General features: G+C 38.4%; 1 protein-coding gene across 1 annotated transcript; it reads left to right on the forward strand.

Moving 5' to 3' along the window:
• The first annotated feature begins 305 nt into the window (after positions 1–305).
• On the forward strand, positions 306–13,834 carry LOC108608385 (leucine-rich repeat and calponin homology domain-containing protein). Its single transcript, XM_033293932.1, has 7 exons — positions 306–1,067; positions 8,098–8,615; positions 9,194–9,810; positions 9,873–10,473; positions 11,320–11,457; positions 11,520–11,597; positions 11,909–13,834. The coding sequence occupies exons 1-7, from the start codon at positions 791–793 to the stop codon at positions 13,040–13,042; spliced, it is 3,363 nt and encodes a 1,120-aa protein (XP_033149823.1). The 5' UTR covers positions 306–790; the 3' UTR covers positions 13,043–13,834.
• Positions 13,835–25,044: the final 11,210 nt, after the last annotated feature.

Genomic DNA, 25,044 nt, shown 5'->3' on the forward strand with positions numbered 1-25,044 from the left:
TTTGTTGTTGTTGTTGCACTAGAGATGGAAAAATGTAAGTACTGCCAGCTGGTCTGGAGTGCTGCCAACTCGTTGCTCATAAAAAGTGCTGCCCACTCGAACAGTTATAGATCTCATTTGAATTGCGCATCGGATCTCTCGCTTGCACAATTGCTCAGGCGAGCTCGAGTCCACATCTCTCGCTCTAACAGTCAACGAACATCACCCCTTCTCCCTCGCACACGCTCTTCTCATCTTATTCTCTTTCATTCTCGCCTCCTTCTCATAAAATAATAATAATAAAAAAATAATAGTCGAAGCGAGCGGACGTGTGCGTGTAGCGCGCGGAAGAATTATTGCCGATTTTTAAGCAAAGCGCATTTCGCACAAGTAACTAAAGAATAATTAAATGTAGCAGCGTGTGAGAGAATGTGTGCCTATTTATCAATTTATTTGCCGAAAGCGACGCGACGCGAAATGAAGTGAACGCTGCGAAACATTAAATAATTTATTTGAAATAGTTGCAGCTGCAATTTAAGTCGAAATAGTCAAAGCATGTATTAGTTTTGAAATTCTTTTAACGTCGCTTTGCTTTGCTTTGGTTTTTGAGTTTTTGTATTTGTGTGCGTGTGAGCGACGTGCGTGTGTAAGAAAGAGCCGCAAGGGAAAAACCGAAATTCTTTGGAAATCTTATCAATGGGCAGCGGCTAAGAAAATGCAACGCACGCGTTACTAACTTGGCTGCGAGCTGTTGTTGCTGTGAGCGTTGACGCTACCACGCCCACACTTAGAGAGCAAGAGAAATATAATCATGGCAGCCACGGTCTACAAACGCCTACACAGCGCCAGCTTAGGCGGCGGCCACAGCGTCGCCAGCTTAATGTCTACCTCGACTACAAACTCCGGACCAGCCTCGACGACCGCGAACAGTTGCTCTCCCATGCTGGGACACACGCAGCTGACGCGCTCGCTGGAGCGCATCCTGGAGGAGGCTCACTTTAGCGGCGAACTCATGCTGGCCAATCGCAAGCTAAAGGATTTTCCCAAAACCGGCAAGAGCTATAGTTTAACGGATACCGTTATAGCAGGTACGTACTTTTAGCTTTTGTTTGAAAATCAATAATCTGCCGCAGCAGCCAGTCTCAGCCCTCTCTATCTTTTTCTCTTGCCTTGCTCTCACTCTTGTGCTCTCGCGGCTGTGCCGCTCCCAACGGGGCCCGCCTGTTTGCCTGCCCATCTGTTTTGTGACTTTTTATAGCATAGCGCTTGCTCGCTCGCTCTCATTCACTCACTTGCCAAGGACAATTATCATTGCAGCTGTTTTTTTTGTTCTTTCTTTTTTTCCAACTAGCTGCGTTTTCGCCATTTGCAGCTTGCACTATTCGCATTTTTGGGTGGGTTTCGTTTTTCCCAAAAATGTTTCGTTGCTTTTCAAGTTCAGCCAACTTTCGTTTTTGCTGTGAACCGTAAAAGTTCACAAATAAATATACACACACATATGTATATGTGTATATACATAATTATAACGGCAGAAACACCCACCTTAAGCTAGACATGCACTTAGTTAACGCAGCAACCAACCCCGAACGGCCGAACTGGAGACGACTATCAACATCTGTTTTCATAGAAAATAACGCACACATAGACAGAAGCCACATCGATTTTCAGCTGTTTTTGTTCTCTTACGAAAGCTGCTAAATCAATTATTTGATTAATTGTTTAAATAAATCATCAGTGTATTCAAAATCAAATGCAATGCACAATTAAAAATTTAATTATTTTGTTTTGCTTCGATTTGGTGTGAAACATCAAACGATTTTTATATCTGCTTGAATAGGAAGTATTTGAATTTCAATTTATAAAGATTATGGTTAGAAAATTTAGAATCTGTGGTCTTAACATATCGTGGGAACTTTCTAAATAAGAAATCAATGCAGTTGGAAAACTCGAAACGTGACTTCAACTGGCATAACAAATTTTTCCGCGTGGTTTTTCTTTGTTATTCTTTCCCAATGCTTTGAGCTTCCGGCATTTTTCCAATTAAGTTTTGCTTTGCGGTTCAGCAGCTCCGACGATTGAGTCATCGTCACTTGGAAGACATTGTCAGCTTTTAAGACTGCGGCATGTTGTGCGTGTGGGCGTGACTAATTAGCAATTAAGGCACTTCTTTTTTTTTAATGTAGTTGGGTGTAAAATAAGCAGGGGGCACTTGGCTGTGAAGTGTTAAAAATATTTGTGCAACATGGGTTAAATAATAAAATCTGCAACCCTTTTGTTTAAGAGAAGCTGCCAAGCAGTTTGGCCAAAGCATTTATGCCAGCAGTCCAGGGCGGGTTTCAAGTTACCACTTGGCCAAGAAATCAATGAAAGCCGGCTTCTTGACGTTTTTTTTCTTTTTGCCTCTTTTCAACCCCCAGTTGAAGTTGTTTTATGTCTTTCTTTGTTGCTTTGGCTGAAGCTGAGGGGGTGGGCAGGTAGTTCGAAAAACTGTCAACGCTTCCTAAAATCATTTGTAAATGTGGTCGGCCTCCCCCCCTGTGTCCCCGTCCCCGTCTCCAGTGACTGCCATTTGCACTTGGCAGCACGTGATTAACACGCATGTCACGTAAATCAAACAGCGACGTAAACAAAGCGTAGACAAAAGCGAAAAAGATCAACCGTAAAACAATCAACTAGGCAGGAAACTGTTTAAAATAATTGCAACGCCAAGATGCAAGCCCCAGCTAAAAAATGCAGCTGCCCCACAGCTTTAAGAAGTGGAAAACACACAAAGGCTACGGACAAAAAAAGTGCATTAACGCCGGTATAAAAAAGGTAGTAGCAGCAAATAGTAGTAGACAGCCAAGGCAGCTGCGCATTGCTGCTGTCTGCTGCCAGTGTTGCCGTGCTGCTGCTGCAGCTACTGCAACTAAAACAAGAAATGTACTTGTTGTTGTTGTTGCAGCTTTGCTCTCTAGTTGGCAAACAAAACAATGTCGTAAAACATGTGTTGGTCGAACAGGGGGGAGAAGAGCTAAAAGCGCTAAAAGACAACTGTTGTGTGCTTTTATCTGTATGTGTGTGTTGCTTGTTGTTGTATCTGTAATGTGTAAATATGAAGCGAACGCTTTGTTGTTGCTGTTAGTTGTTGCTTCATTGCTTTGCAGCAGAGGAAGCAAGCACGTATGCATGTCTTCTTCTTCTTCTTCTTCTTAGAGAATGTGAGTGTTCCCCCAATCCCAATCGTCTGCTTGCCTAGTCCAGTGCCTCGTAAACTGTGATGCGTGCTTTGCATACGCGATGAATGAAAAAGCCAAAAGACACTCAAGGCAGATCGAGGAATATGTAATAATGTATAAATTATTTATAGTAGCATTTATAATATTAAAAATTATATGAATTATTAATACTTTAATTGCAATAAAAATTTAATATTTAGTTTAAATTGTTAGTAAGTTAAAGAAGAAATTCAATTTTAATTAAACGATAAGTTTATTAAAGAAGAAGCAAACAGCGCGAATAAAAATATATTTGTAGATATGAATTTATTATTTATTTGTTTACATAGCCTTCTGGTTTTGCTTGCTATCTATAATATTTATATATTAAATAATAAATATTTTTATTTCTATAAGAAGATAACTATGTGCTCATATCTCGATTAATGCAAACAATGCATAATCTTTGCGATAAATGCAATATAATCCTAAAAGGCTGACGGCATTGCTATCTATAGATGAATTGTCTAACTGTACATATGTATGTTTGTATGTGTGTGTGTAGTTGAGAGCGATTGAGGGCACTGCAAACTTGACACACAAACTACTGAGAGAGAGAGAGAGAGAGAGAGAGACTCGAAGCATATTCATTAATTTATAAGTGTAAGCAATATTAAATGGCAAACGACGATGTGTGGCAGGCATTGGCGGCATAAACAATTAATGTTTTTATTGCTGAGCATAGCACGCGCTTAAAAAAACACATGACCATATGCAAAGGAAATAACTTAAAAAAAATAACTAGGTTTATGCGTAGAAAATTGTAATTTCATGAAGAGAAAATTATAATGCGAATAGGCTTCATTATATGCGTCTAAATTTATGTATTTTGTGTTTTAATTATAAGCATAACATTCAACTCAAGCTGTTCGTGAACTCGCCGACGCATAAACATTTGTCATGCATCAAATTATTTGCCCGCAGCTACTTGCACAGCAGCTGGTATCAGCTTACCACAAACTGCAAATAAATTAGGGGCAATAGCCACAGCAACAACAACAACAAAACTTAGCGCACGCCAGACATTTGCCAGCCGTTTGTTGTTACACTTTTGTTTGCATTTGCAGGCAACAGAAAAAGGCAAAAGAGCAAAGTGAAGAAAATAGTTGGCACAGCTGTTGCCAAAGCCAAAGAATGTTCCATCAGCAATAAGGGAAATTCATCAAGAACAACAACAATAGGAACAGTTATAGCTTGAGGATCGGATATGCTTTCGAATAAGTATGTTTCAATATTTGCTTTTTTAGCTGTATGCTGCTTCAATAAACAAACAAAAAGTTTACATTAAAATCCAAATGAGAAATTGCTGCAAAGCACTAAACAAACAACAATCTGTCTGTGTGTGTGTGTGTGTGTGTGTGCATTGGAGTGTCTTAAGTGAAGTCGCATAATCAATTGAATTGCATTGCCATTTCTTAATGCAAAAGCTAAAATTATATGCATTATGCTTGCTCTCTCAAACGAATCGGGAATAGTGGAGCAGACGCGGAGAAAACTCTATAAATGTCGCAGCTGTTGATTAGAGTATTTGCCATGAGATAAGCTTTACAGCCTTTTGAAATTGTCATGGGGAATAATAAATAAATAACAAACTGAAGAGTGTAGTACATATAAATAAACAAAGCGTATTTCTAGTGAAAAACCTCAATTAATCAATGCTAAATTTGTTTGTGTGGAATCAGTTCAAGTTTTGTAAATATGTTTTATTTATAAACAATATTTATAGATCTGATAGCACGGAATGCAATACATTAAAATATATTGACTATGCTGCTAGATAGGTGTATAAAAAATTAAAATAAAATTAAATAATAATAAAGATAACTAAGCTTTAGCTCTGCAGTTAACCTGCTTACAATTCATACGAATTTTCTTTTAAATTCCTAGCGCTGCTTTTCCTCACACGTATATTTATCTATTCGTTGTCTACCATATAAAGTTTAATTACCCATTGAGACCATATATACATATATAGCACTCCATTCCAACGCTCATCTATCTATCTATCTAGGAAGTTACTCAACAGCAATAACCAACTGCTGATTTCTACACCATATGAGGGCTGAAAAAAAAAGCTAAAAATGCATGTTGCGCCCTTTTTCATGCGTATATGATTCATCATATAAAGCGTGTTCCCATAGTAAATACAATAGTCATCGTCATCGACACGAGGCAGCAACAGCGCGAGCTAAATTCAATAAATTAATTTCAATAAATCCATCAATAGACGGCAGAGAGCGTTGCCGGAATTGTCAGCCGCAAGCACTTAATGGACTCTACAGTAAAAGCAAGGCAAACAGAAATACAAGCAGTGAAATATCCATATAATGAAATTTTATTAGAATATGAAGGGATCGTATTAGAAGAAAATATTAACATGAATTGTTCAATGCGTGAAGTTTTGACATTATCATTTAAAATGCAATTCAATTAATACGCATAATAGTTATTGTTTTATGCAATTAATCTGCAATAAAGCTACAACGATTTACATATATTTTTAATTTTAAAAAATATTTAATACATACTAATTTAATATAAATTGGCTTACAATCAAGAAATAAATATATTTTGTAATTTAAATATGAAAGAAATTCACCTTATTGAGACTTCACTGTACCGACGTAGCGACCAGACCGAATTTGTGAGCTGAGCCCATCCATTTGAGTTGGGGGCACGTGCTTTGTTGCCTCGTCTGGTATGTGGCGCTACAGAATTTCAATTTTTTGCTGCTTCCGTTTTAGTGGCTGTCCTCCAAATCAAATGTTGCCGGCTCTGGTGCAAGGGCAATCCTGGACTCGGTCCGAGTCCTGTCAAGCGCGCCCCGAGCCAGAGTAATTGCTTTAAGTTTTGTTTTTTTGCCTTCGTGCAGATATTTTCATTATTTATGAGCTCTGTGTTGCAGGTGTGTGTGAGAGCGAACAATTTTTAAATATATTTTGTTTTGCTTGTCGCGTCAGACATGCAAAAAAATGCTAAACAACAATTTGATTTATTTTGTCTACCTTTTTAGAGCTTTTTGTTGTTGGCCAAGAGCCAATATGTGGGCAAGTAGAGCGCGGCATGTGCGACAAATTAAAGGCGGCATGTGGCATGTGGCAAGTGGCAGGTTCACTGCACAAAGTCGCCGCTGTGCCAGTTTTGCGAGGCGAGGCTAGGCGACTTTTTATGCGGAAGCTGCCTGGGAAATGATGGAAATGCGCATAAATTCAATTTCCGCGACGCGCTGATAGCGCATGCAACAAATGACGTCACGTGTTCCGCATCCTTGTGCCAGAGTTTATTCAACCTGCCTCGAGAGAACTGCAGCCATTGCCATCTTAAGCGTTGCCTTTGTTTCGCTTTTGTATGCACTTACACCCAAGCGGAGGGAGAGGGGCCGCTTAGCTAATGCTAATGTACGCGAAGCCATAGCGAGAGCCACTCCTCAGTCACCTTTTTTTTCTGTTCACTGCATTTCCCTGCACTGCGAGCTTGGAAATAAAACACATAAAGCAATCTTGCTCAACGCAGGTCGTGAAGTTATCGTTGTTTGCATTGGTGTGAGTAACAACAACAGCAATAACAACAAAGACGACAAAATGCCAACGGCTGTCGTCAGACAGTTTTAATGCTCACTGTCGTCGTCGGAGTGCTTGGAGTGCTTTGATGGATTCCTATTTAGGGCTTACTCCATCCGAGAGTTGAGTAAGTTCCTACTCTGATCTTCGAGGTCTAAGCACTTGCTGTGTGGAAATTCATGCGACATGTGAAGCCAATTTGAAGTCAAGAGAGTGCCTCAACCGGTTCAACTTTTGGCTGTAATTACATTTGCTCATAAAATACTTTAACAGGTCTACAAAGTTGAAAAGATGAGATGCCAACATAGAAGTTGTAGGCCTGGTCAACTAATTCCCTTAGCATAGGTCTAACTTTTGTTCATAGCAAAGATGTAAAAGATTCAAATTATTTTGGAGTTTAATTCATAATTTTTTTCCAATCTGAATTTGAATTACGCTCAGATGAATTCTTAACGAATTATTTTGATATTACGAATTATAAATGAATATAACTTTTTATGTATTTTATTTATTAATAATGTACTAATTTTAATAAATTATTTATTCTCCAGCAAATAATTCTTCTTTTAGTATTATACTCCAACAATTTGACAATCCATAAATATTACACCAAATCTCTTCTGGAACAAACTTAGATCTATTGAGTTCTTAGCTTACCTCAGCTGTCTCTGGTAATTTATAAATAAAATTTCTGAAAGTTGCTGCGACTCACGTTTTGATGCTTTGTCAAAAGTGAAACAGATTATTTTACGACCTCCTTAACACATTTGAATCATCATATAGAGCTGCGCCCACACACACACACGCACATATGTATGTGTGCACACGCATACAACTAAAGCTCGCTATTAAAGTTGGCTTCCTGCTCACGCCCACACCAACTGCAACTCCCACTCCAAATAAATTTACGCACAATTTCATGTGTATAATAATTTCTTGTTCTCTTCCACTCTTATTACACTCGTTCCTCTCTCTCTCTCTCTGTCTCTCCCTCTCGCATTGTCTTTTGCATGTTTGCGCTCATTTCGCATGCAAATTCATTTAGTAAATTAATTGCCCATTCCACAATGTTGTTTCCCACTTGCTCTGCGGCCAAATCGTAAATTGCCGGCAGATTGAGGTCATGCGCTCCACTGTGGCGTGGCAAGTAGAACGTTCTCCCAGTGTCTGTTGGAGTTGTTGGAAGCAAAAGGGGAATGCGCCCAAACCTCGCCCAAAATAAACAAACCGCGCTCCCTTGGGTATCCTAATTAATAAACGCTCTTCTCTTTCTCTCTCTCTCTCTCTCGCTCCCTTTGCAGACTTGTCTCGAAATAGATTCTGTGAGCTGCCCGAGGAGATAACAACGTTTGCATTTCTGGAGACGCTGCTGCTCTATCATAATGCCATACGCAGCATTCCGGAGTCGGTAAAGCAACTTTCCTCTCTAACCTATTTGGACTTGCGCAGCAATCAGCTGAGCGCTCTGCCGCGCGAGATTTGCTTTCTGCCGCTGCAAGTGCTGCTCGTGTCCAACAATCGCCTCGCGACGCTGCCCGACGAGCTGGGACGCCTGGACCAGACGCTCACCGATCTGGATGCATCGCATAATCAGCTCACAGCTCTGCCCGTGCGTTTAGGTGAGCTGCGCACCTTGCGCTCGCTCTCGTTGCGCAGCAATCAGCTTCTCTATTTGCCGCGGGAAATCACCTGCCTCAGTCTCGTGTCGCTCGATGTGAGCAACAATCGCATTGCCAGCCTCCCACTGGAGATTAGGCATATGAACACTCTGGTCGAGCTGCAGCTTGAGAATAATCCGTTGACCGCTCCGCCAGCAAGCGTAAGTTTTTCAAATCTATATCTAAGCATTTGCCAACTTTAGATACAAAATATTATAAAGGGATTAGCATAGTTGCTGCTTTGGAAATCAAACGAATCGTATTCAAAAATGTCCGCTAATATTTTTAAAAATTATTCTAATTCATAAACATAAAGAACTAAACATAAATAACTCAAACTTGAAATTTAAATTCTAAGGAGCTTTTTATTTGTTCGCTTTCAATAATATTTTAACTCTAGAATCGGTACATTCAAAAGTTAGAACCCTCAATAGTTAATTTCGGTGAGTTGTTGCTTATGAGAGTCTAACCAACGACTTACCAATAATTTTTACTAATCTTTTAATCGTTCTGCTCTATGCAGATTCAGATCACTATAGAGTGTGAAATCACGTAGCAGAAAATAAATTTTTGTTATTAAAAGTCATTAAGTATTTTTAAATGTATCTCACAAAATGGATGAAGCATATCAACATATTCAAGATAGAATAAAATAATATCTGGCTAAAATAAGTCAATATAATATTTAAACTCGGTTTTATGTTGTATATGCAATATTAAATTTATTTCTGCTTTGCAGCTTTGCAATCGTGGACTGGTGCATGTATTCAAGTTTCTGGAAACGCAGGCCACCAAGGATGAGAAGGGTGCACGCGTTGGTGGCAACTACGATGGCTACACCACGCTGCGTCGCGCGCCGCGGCACAATTCCAGCGGCAATGTCCTGGACACCACCAGCAGTCAGCGCTATGCGGCGCGTCATCAGATTGACTCGGGCTATAGCACCAGCGATGGCCTGGACAAGCGTTGGTCCCATGATGCACCCACTAAGTCGAAGACGGACTCGCCACTGCATAGCGCAACCTTGCCGCGTGGCTTGACTTCTAACAGCAGCAGCCTCAGTCAGCAGGCGCAGCAGCTGCCATTGAGCGCGGACTTAATGGACGCCTCGATCACCTCCAGCACCAGCACCATTGTGGATGAGTGCATCACGCTCAGCCCGGGCATGTCGCCAATGGGTTCGCCTTACAAGCGGGCCACGCCCGTGGAGCACAGCAACTATGCGCATTCGAATAGCTCGAGCAACGGCTCCACGCCAGATCAGGATGAGGACATTATGCTGGATCATCAAGAGCGCAGCGTACACGGCAGCAATGGCACGCTCAACAAGAGTCTGAACAATATACAGACCTATAAGTAAGCGAGCAAAGTGAAATTGAAAAATTTATAGAATTTATTTATTGCTTTTGTTCTCTTAGGGAGTATAAGGAAGCCTTGAAGCAGCAGCGCAATCAGGAGATAAGCGTCTATAAGCAAAAGCATCCGAATGCCAATCAAAGTCCGAACGAGGAGGAGCTGCCGCGACTTAGCAACGGCTCCTCAGCCACGCTGCCCAAGTCCATTATGAAACAGCCGAGCAATGGCCACAATGGCAATGGGAACGGCAATGGCATCGACGATGTTGTCATACCAAAGAAACCTATTCAAAAGGTCATACCCTCACGCAACACCGAACTGATGTCAGCCCAAGCCAGCAAGTCACCCACAGAGCCCCACAGCACCATCGGCTATGTGAAGCCACACAGTCCCTTGAAGAATGGTGTGGGCGTCTTGACCAACAACAACAAGTTTAATACGTCTAAAGGGGGCGGCGGCGGCGGCGGCGGTTCTGGTGCTGCCAATAATGGCAGCAATGTTATCAAGTCGCCAGTGGGCACCACCAGCAAGTTGAGCGCTGTGAAAACAAATCGCACAGTGACCTGGAATCATGATATACCAGCTGAGAAGTTGAGCTTCACCATGCGCCGCGAATTCGATCGACAGCGCGAAGAAACCGAATTGATGTCGCAGTTGCGCAGCGTAAGTTGAAATCGAAAATTCCTATCGTTTATCGATAGCATCAAAGATGCGTTCGATAAGTATTGCAGAAGTTGCTATAGCTATTCCAATACTAAACCACATCGGCAATCTAGCTGCATTCCATTTTATTTTGGCTGTATTAAGAACTAATTTTGTATGATAATAATTCTATATGTGAAACAGTCTTTTAACTGCCTCTACTATTGTCAATTATTTTTTTTGTAAATTTGGTATTTAGCTTACTAAACGAATATTGAATTGAATTAAGTGCAATCTAAATACATAAAATGTATAAAAACTGCTTAGAGAGATGTAAAAGTTAATTCATCTTGAATTAAAGCAATCTGAATTTGGAGCTCTGATTGAGCTATTGCGTTAATTCATTTCGGATAATTCAATTCAAACTGAATCTTTCTTCCAATTAAATTCAATTCCAATTGAAAGCTATTTTTGAACTTCATTCTAAGTTCAAATCTCTAACTGAAAGAGACTGCTAATTTATTAAACTACATAGAGACATTGGACAAAAATTACAAAACTAATATAAATAAAATAAACATACTTTGGGTTTCCACAGAATTTCAAATTGTTTTTCAAGCGATACGAAATGAATTAAAATAATCAAATTCAAAATATTTTGCGTTTAAATAAAAGAAAGTGAAATTTACATTGCTGCCGCATTAGGATTACGCCACAGATATCAGTGTGCAAAGTACTCCAGGCAGCTAAGCAATTTTACCTTTTTTTTTATAAATATGAACTGACTACTTGTATCGATAGTATCGATATTTTTAATAAAGGCCTCTTTTTTTTATTTATTCATAACAATTTCCTTTATTCTTGCAGATTATTGAGACGCGCTTGAAGATGACACTTCCAGAGGATATAGCCTCGGCGCTAACCGATGGCGTTATACTCTGTCATTTGGCCAACTATGTGCGACCGCGATCTGTGGCAAGCATACATGTGCCATCGCCTGGTGTTGTAAGTTGCAATAATTTTCAATCAAAAAGCGACAGATTAATATTATTCCTGCTTGCTTACAGAATAAATTGTCCATGGCGCGTTGTCGTCGCAATGTGGATAACTTTTTGGAAGCCTGTCGTCGCATTGGCGTGGACGAGGTGTGTATTGAGCTAAATTAGCTGCTTATTAGAAAACCCCGTTAAGCCTTCAAAGCCAGCTCTCTCTCTATCTCTCTCTCAGTCACTCTATCTTATTTTTTTTTTGTAAAATTTTGATGGGGTTAAGGTTAAGGTTGTTTGCCAGCTTAAGAACGCTTTCTATGCTTTGTAGAAAATTCCAAACCCAATCCCTTTAGATATTATATACACCTACACGACACACACATACACATACACACTCATATACACACACACAGATAGATACATTTTGTAATTGATGCATAAAAATCTGTTATTGGTGTTGGTTGCAGGAGTTGGTCTGCTCCTGTGCAGATGTTGTGCCAGAATGCCTCGAACAACAACATGAACAACAACAACAGCAGCAGCAGCAGCAGCAGCAGCAGCTACAACAACAACAACAGCAACGTGCTGACGATGACTATGATGCTGATGTGTATGTCAATGATAACGACAACAGCAGCAGCAGCAGCAACAACAACAACAATCATATTGATAACAATGCTGACCGTGCACGCTGCCAAGTGCCAAATGCTGTCGCTCTGCTGCGTACAGTGGCCGCTTTGATAGCGCTGGATGCGAATCCACATCATCAGCATATGCGATACCTGCAGCAGCAGGAAGAGTTGCAGCAAAAGCTGCAACAGTTGCAGCAGCAGCAGCAACAAGTTGTTGAGCAAGCACAAAACTCCTGCACCAAACAGCCAGAACAGATGTTGCAGCAACCAATGCAACAGCAACAGCAACAACAACAAGAACAACAATCACAAGTACAACAACAACAACAACAATTAGCTAATATATTGTATGAGCCAAGTGAATGTATAAATAAGAAGCAAGCGCATATGTCTGATGATGTAACAACAACAACAACAACAGCAACAAGCATAAAAACAACAACAATTACCAATTGTAGGCTCATCTATGAGCAGCAGCAACAGCTAGGCACAGTGGGTCAGCTGCTACGAACGGCCAAACTAAAGACTTATAACAAAATTAAGCAGAATCTGTTAAGCGCACACGGTCAGCATAGTTTTCAAGTGAACAACAACAATCGCATGCTGCAGACGATTGTTGAGAGTGAGCACGATGTGGCCGCCGCTGGACCGGCCGGGCACTATCACATAATCGATGAGAAGCAACAGCAGCAACAGAAGCAGCAGCAGGAATCCCAACTGGAGTCCATCAAGCCGCTGGCCAAGCGCATCGAATTCTTTGAGCAGTCACCCAAGCTGGAGGTCTTTAGCATCTACTGCAGCGATGAGCTGAAGCCATCGCCAGCGCATAAGCTGGAGCGGCTCAAGCAGCACGAAGCTGGCACTTCGTTCAACTCGCTCAAACACGATTCACACATCTTGACCATTATCCTCTCATGCGTCTTCATCGCCACCTTTTTGTGGCTCGTGTGCTTCCCATTGCCCGGCTAGCAGTAATCTGCCCAGGACTTAGTCTAGACTTTCCTTTTGCTAGCTCTTATTGCCTTTATTGCCAATAGTTTGATAAGTAAGCACGCGACTGCTCTTGGCGCTTTTATTAAACAAGCAACACACACACACACACACAAGTATTTATAACAATACAAACTCTTGTAGTAGTGAGTTTTAAAATCGAGGCTGCAATTACGCTTGATGCAATTAATTTAAATATTTAAAAACGGCGAGAATAAAGTTCCAATTTTGAGGCATTTATTTAAAAACAATCCAAAGACTTAAAGTGCAGCCAATTTACTCTAAACTGTAAACTGTAATTGCTGACATGTGAGATTTATATACACTATATATATTTAATCATATATTCATACTATATACCCAATTCATTTCGAAACAAAATCATTTCCACATTGCCCAGTCGACCAGTATTTAATTCATTTTATAGCATAATCTTCCACAACGAACTATTTGTAGCATTCGAGTTCTGTTTCTGTTAGTCTAACTAAGTAGTAACTAGTAGCATACACCAAGGTTAGTTGTTATAAAGCTAAGCAGTTGGTCTAGTGCCAGCTTTAGTTTAGGCAAAGGTTTTTGAATGGCAGCAGGGACACAAGTAAACGTTTTAGCAACAAGCGTGATAATAGTTATAGACATTAAAACAAATAGCATTATGATCGAGTGTTTATTTCTTAAAACGCACAAACAAGCAGTTGACACAATTTATAAAACGCACAAACACTTAAAATAAATTATTAAAAAGAAAACAGTGCCTTTGACTGTGCAGTAATTGACAGTCCTAATCAGATATATACATACATATATATATATATATAAACACAGACTCTCAAACAACTATAAAACAGTTTCTTTAACTTTGAATTATTTAATAACATAAACTTTATATTTAATTTAATGTCTACTATTCATGACTGAACTGAGCGCTTCACTTTCCCATATGACTACAATTGTATTATTTATAGCTATATTCTAAAACAACATTCCTAACTATGACTATATAATTTATATTAACTTTAAACTATATTTACGGCATAAGTACTTAACGAACTCTCAAATGAAAAGCTAATCAAATTTCTAAAAGAAACACAAAACTGTAACACACTCAAAAGCAAGAGCACATATACACATACATATATTATATTAAATATTTATAAAGAAAAGAATATAAAACACATACATATATACACATATATATTTTGTCTAACAAAATTGTCAAGCAAATGCAAAAATACGAAAATGAAATTTAACATGGCATCAAGCCCATAATTTTTATAAGCAAAAACAAATATATTTATGCGCTCTATATATGCACACAACAATTTAGATTTAGGCTAAATGCCAAACAAAACCCAAACAAACAATCATATTAACGTGTATACAAATATTTAAAGCCAAAAAACAACAATATTGCATTTAACAACAAAGTTTAGAATTTGTCTCCGAAATTTGTAACTTCGATACCAAAATGAAATCAAAATCTGTTGCATTTATTGTAAGCGACATATTGTCTAAGGCGCAGCGCTATATAAGAAACAAAGAAATATATACAGACTTCAAAATTCGAGCATTAGTTTTCATATAGCGCCTACAGTTTGAGAGTTACTGTGTCACAGCTAAGACACGAACCTAGCCAAGCTTTTATTGCTCTGCTCAAACTGTTTGCGTGCTTTGCGTTACTTTTCTAAACTTTGCAAACTATTTAATGAATAATGAATAATTCTCTGCTTTCTATTTATTTTACTCAACATATAGAATCTAGTTTGCTGCGCGGCTGATGTGCTGGAGGGCAAGGGCGCTGTTCAGGTGTCCATCACAGTGGGTGAACTATTTCGATTGCACAGCAGCGGTTTGGTGGCGACGAATGTCAGCGGCAGTGGCAACAACAGCGGCGCGGCCACTCCAACAAAATCACCAACCCAGAACGACACGCGCCACATTGTCACCCACGCCGCTTGGTTGAGGCTGAGTGTGCAAAAATATAAATGAAAGTTTCTTTTTGATACTGCCACGTGAACCAAATAGATAATACGTTTATGCGTTTGAAGACTTTATTGGACAACTACTTATGATAATACATGGGTTTCCTGCTGAAATGTTGTGAACAAATCGAAACAGAAGTTGGCCAACAGTATTTTTGTTGTATTTTTGTAGACACAAGTTACTTAAGAATATGTCATATGCTTTGTTAAACTTATTTATTTATATGTAAATACACAAAGACACACACACACACACACAGAAAAGCAAACCAAATTACACACACACACTTATACATACATATATATTAATTGTATACCAACGAATTTGAGTTAAAGTCACAATCCACAAACATACAAAGTTGTATTTATTAGATTTATCATATGAATTTGTGCTTAGTTGTTAGTTGATTAGTTTGGCAAAAACTAAAAAGTTGCAACACTGCAACTTAGCCATTTGTTTCTGTTATTTACACACAACACACACACACACGCAAAATGTATTGGCCAAAAACAATTCGATAGAGATTAAACTGAAAATACTGTTTTAAGTATACAAAAGAATAATAATGCATATTGAAAATGCACTTACATCAATTTATACAAAAACACACATATTTATACATTTAAATACATAGATTTATAACAATTTTGCTAATGTTTATGTAGCTTAGTTCTAACTACTAGATTAACTACTAGCTGTGCTCACATTTTCTATGCGAAGCGATCTATGCACCAAACTGTAAGTCTTCGATTATATCAAATAAAAAAATTCAAATGAAAATTGTCAAAATGTCTATTAATGCCACCCACACACACATACATACTTATCTATCTATATGTATGTACTATGTGAAAAATGATTTTGTTTGCACAGTTGCCGCTTCCCTCATTGCAATTTGCGGAAAAGTTAACATTTTGCTAGGCAACTTTTCATTTGCAGCCTGTCTCTCTATCGTGACTCTTTTGGCTGGCAAATTGAAAAAAAATGCACGCAGCTGCGCTAACAAAAAACGAGCAGCAAAAATAAAAGTTGCTGCTTTTCAAATAGTTTTCATATTTGCATAATGCGCTACGCCAAGCAATTGATCAACATTTCGCTTTTCGCTTTTTTTGTGGCTGCACAGAAAAGATGTTTTCAGCAATAATTATGTGTGGGCTTAAAAATACTTTAAGCCAACAGTTTGTAAACTGTGAGAAAGAGTGCTTAAAGCAATTTGAATATTTCTCAATTGACGCTTGCTGTGTTGCTTGCACTGCAAGTGATTTGTAATAATCGAAATCAAACACTCACAAAACTCAATTCAAATGACTGGCAATGTCCAGCAGTTGATTGCGTCAGGTGCAACACACTCCGCACTCCGCAGTCCGTTGTCCGCACAGTCTGTGCGTCAGTTGCAAGTTTTCTAGTTTCGACTTTCAAAGGCGGCGCAAACACAAAAGATGCTCGCAAAGCGCACGAGGAGTCCATAAAATAGTTGGCAGAGAAAAAAACGAAGAAGAATGAAAATATTTTCAAATGAAAACAATGCAATTCAATTTTTGTTTAACAAAAAAGCACAGCAAGATGCCACTCGCTCTTTCGTTCTCTCAATTGATTGCCCAAACGCAATTCGCTTTCGATGCGAATTAATAGGATTAGATGGCTGGGTGCTGATAGCTTTTCGCCTTTGCTATAACTAAATTAAAGTGCCTTTTTACCAACAAATTAAATGCAAATGTTGACTTTTTGAGTGCCAAGGTGGGCTGGAGCGGGGGCGGCGGCGGCGTGTGTGCTTTAAATAGGAGCAATCTGATTAGTCTTGATATGCGGCAGCTAAAAAATATTGCCGCATACAAAGGCAGCATTTTAATTATCACTATTCCCCAGGGCGCCGTTGAACTAATTGCCCTTGCTGCCAGGCTCAGTGACACGCGCTACAATTAAACTATGCCCAAGCACAAGGACAAAGGACACACACACACACACACACACACACACACAGAGACACAGCCACAGAGCTTATCAGCCCAGCAAAAATTCGCTTGTCTTACCAACTGCAATTTGTGGTCTGACTGAGCGAGAGAGGCAAGAACAACAATTGCTTGAGGGCTACCAATGTTGTGTGTCAGAAATTACGCATTCCGTGCAAAATGTTGGTGCTACGAGATAATCATTTTAATAAATTTCAGTGTGACAAATGAGTTGGTTACGAGGTTTGCTTTGGCACGCTTGTTGCTCCGACCTTTACAGCATCTGTATTGCCGCCACTGAATTATTAATAAGCCAGCCAATGCGCTGCTGTAGCCTCGAGCATCAGCAGCAGCTAATTGATGACTGCGCCCCCTTTAGTGGTAATTTGTGCTAAGTTTATGTCTAACTAAGCTTTAGTTTATGCTGCGCAAATTGTTAGGCGACATGTGGCCCAGTGACTTATGCTAATTTAGCATAGGTTTAGGCTTCTACAATTTGGAGCATTGGAGTTGAGCAATGTAATTTGTAAGGCGGGGCAGCCTTAGCTGCTGCATTGTTTGCCATTTAAACGGACAAATTCCTTGCCTCTAATATTTTTATACACTTTGCAAGTGAATGCAATTATAATAGGTATGCAGATGTTGGCCAAAAGCTCGTACCACAAAATATATAACATATATGCTTGATGTTTGTAAGCAATACTTCACTTTAAACACAAAGTACAAAGTGCTTGGTAATTGCAAGTCAACGGACGCATGAGGTAATATTTACGACTCATACATAGAAGATCAAGCCTGAGGTTGAGCAACAAACTGCTCATATATAAAATAATTATCAAGCCTATTGGGAACAACTACTGATTGCTTTCAAATGCTCAAAAATAATTCCAACGAGGAGGCTCACTCTAAATTGAACTAAGGATTGAGATCGCCTTGCTAGGGAAATCGTACCTTGAATATTATCAGGCTCACCAACGTCTTCGATATCACTAAAAGCCTGCAAAAACATCACCAGCTGATTAATTAGTTGAGCAAGCATCAACAGATTAAGGAACAAAATTAAAATTAAACTTAAGTTGAATGAACAAATATGAGGAGTCCATTTCAACCTTAATCATAAACATGACGCCAAGTGCTAAGACTAGCTAACGACTCAATATTAATTATAATTATTAAAGTAGTCTACAAGTGTTAAGCAAATATTACAAATTTTTTTTTTTAACATTTTAGTACAGATAATATATAAAATACACCACCAAGATGCAGGTTCAGATATTGCGGAGACCAAACGCACGAGCCATATTCCAGAATCGATCTTACTGACAGCTATTGAATAATACTTAGGTCTTTTATTTCTGATAATCTATTGAGAGGTATCTGATCAAAGTTGTAGTTGAGGATGTGAGTCGAGTGTCTATAGGACATAACTTTTCATTTAGAACATTTCAATTTTAATAAATTTTATTTACACCAAGTGAAAACTCGGTCAAGATCTGTTTGCAAAATCTGACATGTCTCTAAACGATAGGAATAGCCTCACATCATACGGTCCAAGCTGACTACCTTTTAAATTCTATTAGTTATATGAATAGAAAGACACTTAAAAAAATCCAATCGTATTTAATTTATTAACTAGAAGATGGTGATTAGATGAGTATGCAAGTAATAAGTGTTTGCTTTTAAATTAGTTTGCTTAGCTCTTCTAATTAAACAAAATTATGTTTTGGTTGCAGTCATCAAAATCATTTCATCATTACTTGCAAGAGTTCCTTTGTTAAATTCTATAAGTTGCTCTTTATATTCAAACTCTGTCTTGCTGGGGAAAATAATTTCTGGTGAAATATTAAAGCTTTTCCCTTATTATTGTTGCACTAGGCAAATATTTAGATTCAACAACTTAAATATAATTTGCTTGGCACAAAACCCGTTTACTCAATCCGACCACTCAAAATATTATTCCTGCTAAGAAATATATAACAAAAATGTTTTATTTAATTTAAGCCAGCCTTTTGCTCCACAAAGCCATTGTGCAAATTTTATAGCATTGCGTACACTTTGTTGTTGTTTTAAGTAGCAGGGGATAGAGCCCTTTCCACTTTGCGTTTCCACTGCTGCTGCTGCTTAAGGCCCCATTTTAAAAGTTTCCTTTGCGCCCACCGAAACTCATTTGAATGCATTTTCGTAATGAAGATGAATTTGTAGATTGTGTATTTTTCCAGTTCGCGGCACAAATTTAGGAAAATTTATTTTGGCCAAAAGTTGAAGTTGGTTACTATGCAGGCCCTAGGCTCAATCTATATAGAGAGATTGCATAAAATGTGCTTAATTCAATATGGCAGCAGCACTTTAAGTCTCGCTATGTATAGGTAGATAATTATATATATAGTACATATTTAACATGCAGCCAACATTACCAAAACACGTATCAGATTTCAGTGCTCGAGCACTTTCGTTGCGCTAAATGAGTTTCAGCTGCAAAATTAAAAACTTTATCAGTGTGCGGCAAAAAAGAAATAATGAAATAAAAAAGAGCGCAGCCCAAACGTGTGCACACGTGTGCCCAAGGGAGTGTCTGTGTGTGTGTGTGTGAAAAAACTTGAAACTTTTTCATGAAGTTAAAGCAAAGTAAAATCAAATTATTGTGGTTGGTCTGCCTTGCCCCCGTAACGCTTGCACGCCCCTGTGCAGCCGCTGGCGGGGAGCTGGCTGAAAGGATTATGCGACAGCGTTACCTGTAACTTGCCGCCGTTGCATTTTGGCGCCACAGACTGCGCCCACAGGCAGCCACATCCACACACACACACAACGGCTGCAAAAGGGCTTAGCAGCTTCAGACAGTTAGAACCAAGTCCAACAGAGCTCAACTGCGAGTTGGCGTCAGGCGCCAGTTGGCTCGGCTCGGCTCGACTCGTTCCCATGAAATCGTCGCATTCTAATTGAATTTTCACTTTTTTTGTGTGCTCTCTTTTTATCGCAGTGTCTCCATTCACGCCACGCCACGCAGCCTATGACTGCGCGTGGCGCACACATGGCGGCTACGTGATGTCGCGACGCGTCACAAAAATTGCAATAATTATTTTTAATCTTAAGTACGACTTTCGTGTAATGAGATTTGGATTATCTCTGTGACAGCCCTTCCACATAGACTACTCTTCTTTGTGTCGGGAGAGGGAGGGAGAGGGAGAGCGGGACAGAGAGAGAGAGAGAGAGAGAGAGAGAGAGAGGCAGCTCAGTCATAAACAAAGTTTGTTTATTTAAATTAAAGCTGCAAACAAAAATATGAAGCTATAACGTCAATGCTAGTTTTTGTTTAAGGAGAAAGAACTAAATGGATATTTAGGCAAACAGAAGGTATAAAGGTATTTAATAAATATTTTATGAAAAAGGGTAGAAAAGCCAAGACTATTGTCTATTAATATGTTAGCTGTAGGTTGACCATTTTTCTGGAGTAATTTCATATGAGCTTATTGAATTTTCAAAAGTAAAAGTGATCTGCTTTAGAAATTCAATTTTTATATAGAGTCCAGTCATGCAGTCTCTAAGATTCTCAGATGTGAGGACAACGGACATTGCTCAACCGACTCAGTTTATCTTGTTCATAAAGAATAAATGTACCTTATGGGGCTTGCCACGCCTCCTTCTTCATGTGTGGCACTGCTCCAATTGCAGAACTCTATGCTAGGACATAAAAATGTCAAAGTGTATAAATATAATATTATAATAATATAATATATAATCAGCAGACAATATCCTCTCAGTACGTGATTCAGTGATTTTGTTGTCGAACGGAGGGAACTCATCAACGCTACTTTATAGCACGTGGTTTAAGCAGTCGAAACTTAGTCTTTTGTTTTAAAATAAATAAATAAATGTATGGGTGGCAACCAGTAAAGTTGCCAGGTGTTCACCAGTGAAACGTACTAAATAAAAAAAAAGTATTTATTTATTTATTTACAAGCTAGTGCTAGTGCTAGCTGCTAAGACTATCGACTCGATATATGGCGCTTAATATGTTATTATTGTCAAAAAATTTAATTAGTAGTTTTACATTATGGTGGAAGTGAGAAGAGAGGTGGATCGGGTCTGGCCAAATAGGCGGATCCTCGAGTTGTTGAGTTGCGGGCAGGTATCCAGTATGTTCCATTTAGCAGGCGCTCGTGGGTGAAGGCAGTAATAATAATAATAAATAATATAAAATGATAATACAGTAAACAGTAAAAATAAGCAACTAATAATGTACCTACCTTGTTAAAAAAAAGTTACTAACTAAAAGAAGTCTTAGTATTAAGATAAATTAATTTATCTACAAATTAGCTGAACATGTATAATACTTGATTTTCCGATCCCTGACCGTAGTAGCTTATCTTCTGTTATCTTTATCAACTAATGCAATATAAAATCTTTTGCTGAATGAAAGCTTTTTTCTTTAGTTGCTTATTAAGTTACTGTCAAATAATTTTCACATTAAATGCGCCAGCTAAAAGGGCTAAAAGTTACCTTGCCTTGATTGCTAACAACAAATTTCCGTTCAATTTTCGCTGTAGCTGACATTTGTTTTGCCAAAGGCAGCTGCCAGTCAAAAGTTTTCAAGCATCGTCAATGCTATCGTCATCTCGTTGACTGCGCAGACGATTATAGCACACACCGCTTTGTTTAGCGCGCACCACACACACACACACACACATGCAGATAGAGAGGAAAGTTTGGGCTCAAAAAACTTGTTCGCAAACGCCGAAAAACTTTTTAAGTAAACGCGCAGCAGGCAAAGATGACGTGGGTTAAGCCACTCCACGCCACATTCCAACCACAGGCGGGCGGCAAAGTGAACTAAAAATCCAAAACTTTAACTTAATGAAAATGCAATATTTGCTTGAAGAACTTTTTGCCAGCCTGCCGCAAATTTATGCGTAATGGACATAAATAAAGTCAAAGTATGCGTTGATTGTGTAATTGAAACGCAGTAGACTTTGATTTTGTTCAAGCAACAAAGCTTAACAGTTTACATTTTAAGCTTTGCAATACAGTGGACGCAAATTTGTATTATTTTTTTTTTACAAAATTTAAATACATTGTAAAGAGTTTTATAGACTGTTTTGAAAATGGCTAGAACCTATAATCGAAAGCCAAAATCAGTTCGCGATGGGAAAATTACAGGTGCTCATAAGCTAAGGAATCGCAAGCCACCAAAGGTGTGTAGTCGGTCCAGGCAGCGCAGTCTGCGTGATCTGCATATCTGGGAGCTGTCGCGTTTCAGATCTGCGCTCGACTGTGCGGCCAGATTGGGAGAACGCTGTCACAACAAAACCAAGAAAGTCGTCTCCAAGCATCAAATGATGGAAAACGAAAGAACAATGTTTAAGATAACAGATGCTAAATTCGAATATATCATAGACCAAGCGCTGAGTGATGCGCCATTGAAGCTGTCAGACTCGGAATTTGTATCTATTATGCACAAGTTGGACGACCGCAGCAAAGATGCAACTGAGAGAGTGAATGAATGCCAATAAGGCAATGGAGCTTTATTGATTCGTTTTCCATTCGATTGCTAATTACGCCAGCGCTTGCAATTCAAATGCATCTACACATATTTTATTGATGTAATAACAGATTTTTTAGCTGCCACAGCAAATCAAAAAGGCAATTTCATAGCTGCGCACTATTTTCACACTTCAACGAATTCACACAATGGCTAAAAATTGAATTTTACTTTTTGTGTCGCCTTTCCTTTATGTTGCTGGCACATTTATTGCGTTTGCATCAAAATCGAAATGAATAAAATATTAGTCGGCAGGACATGGAATGCTTTAGAGTTTTTTAATAAACTTCTCGCCATGACAAAGGCAACTTCATCAAAATCTTTTGTAATCAATGCGCATCAAATGCAATTGCAATTTAAATTTCACTTCTATCTACGCTTTTTATATTTTTGTTGCAGCACAATATAATAATAGTTGACCAAACAGTTAGCAAAACTTTCACAGCTATTGAAATTGCGTTCACTTTAGTTTCCATGCAAAACGAATGAATAAGCGATGATATTTCAATAGCTAAAGCATTTACAGTTTTATGCATTTTTTATATTAAATCCGCTTGGCCAGACGATTAATTTGTGTCCAGCTGTTTGTCACAATTATATATTTTTGTTTGGACGGATTTTATATACAGAATATATATAAGGAATTGTCTGTAAATAACATAAAATTTTCACGCTTTATGCTGTTTGCTTATTTTGCTTACATTCTAATGAGTGCACATGAAGTGTAAATCTTAAGTCTGTTTAGCAACAAAATGCATATAAATCTTTATTATATTGACTTAGCAAGAAGCTTTAACTCTAATAAATAAATAGTTATAACGTGACAATTAAATGCCTTATTAAATAATAAATATTAAATAAATATAAACTTTAAAAGCGCAACCAAAACTTTTTATTCTCAGTACGCGTTGATACTGTTTATAATAAATAATATTATCATCTAATATTGATTGTTTCCTAACTGCGTAAATATTGAATATAGAAGTTTGCTATTTGAAGGAAAGTTTTTTATAATTGAAAATTAATGTATTTTATATCAAAGGCTTAAGTGGGAAAAATTAGTTTGTGTAGACTAGCACTCATAAATAATAGTGCTCAAATGTTTTATGCACTACAAGATCTTTTTTTGTTGTTGATTTAAATAAATCTCAATGGGTAAATACCTGAGTGTGCCTTTTTGTTTTGTTGCAGCATCGTAGGAAAACTTTGCAATAAATGCTGCAAATAAGAAGAACGTCTTCTTAACATTTAATTGTGCTTGCTTCAGAGGGCAACACAGTGGTTACTTTCGCGTCTTTTTGTTTCACCGAAATGTCATCAAAATTAATATATTCCTATCCCATTGTATTTATATGATTATGAATCATTATCAAAAGGCGCTATATGTAGTATCAAAATGATGATGATGAAGTAAATCGAAGGTATTTTGGTATGCTGTAAAAAATAATTAAGCTTTGTAATTTGTTTGCAAATAGTTAAAAACAATAAAAATGGTAGTCGATAGTAATGAACAATGTAATCACAAAGAGCATATATGTCTAGTTTATATTTAGCAGTTTTAATTAACCTGTTGGGCCATGCCAAATATAAAAATAAGCTACGGCATAATCAGCATTTTAAAAGATAAGGAAGTTTTTCCAGCTTTTAAATAAGCTTCACATAAGCGCTTTATTCAGCACAAGATTTCCAACTAGGTTATCTAGGATTTTAAATAATTGACCATTATATTTTTATTACATACTCTTACAGTAGAAAATTAAGAAATCAAAATAACGATGAGCATATGATAATCGTGAGTAAATTGAAAACTATTTCCAGAGCATACGTTTTCATAATTAGCTTAAGCTTCTATAGAGCTCAAGTGACTATTAGGTCAGTAAGCTGACAACAATTTGTTAGCTTTGGTTTTGCCAAAGGCAGAGCATTTGGATTTGTACGTCGCGTTTGCTTTCGCTTTTGGCTTTAGTCTCCACTGACAGACAGTTTGAAGCCTGGTGCAGTGCTCTTTGGCAGCAGGTGAAGCAAGCTCCATTTTCTTTGCAGCTGATTGCATTTTATAGCATTGCCGAGTCTCTCCTGACTTGTTTGCTAAGCTATTTGTTTTGCTCTACGAATGAATGTTTTAGCATGGCGCACTGTGTATGTGTGTGAGTGTGCGTGTGTGTGTGTGTGTGTGGTAGAAAATAAATAAAAATTTATTTGGCAAAGACCTTGCTATTTGTTGCGAGCTGACAGGCGCGTGTTTCAGCTGCAAATTTATTGAGGCAAATCATAAAAATAAATGGTGTCGAAATTGCAGCTGCACTGTCAGCTAAGGTAACCCCACAACAGTCGCATTGTTTTATTTGCATTTGCCCTGGCGCTCTGTTGTCGCCGCTTCCCCTCTCCCTCTCCCTATCCCAGTCGCTATGGCAATTGCTGTCCTCGGGCACTGTGCTGACACCAATTTTGCCAGTGCACAACACTTTACGTTTTATTTGTTTCGCATTTGTTCGGGATGTTGGCTGCGTTTCAGT

Source organism: Drosophila busckii, chromosome 2L (genome assembly GCF_011750605.1).
Source record: "Drosophila busckii strain San Diego stock center, stock number 13000-0081.31 chromosome 2L, ASM1175060v1, whole genome shotgun sequence".
In the NCBI taxonomy this organism is placed as follows: Eukaryota; Metazoa; Arthropoda; class Insecta; order Diptera; family Drosophilidae; genus Drosophila; species Drosophila busckii.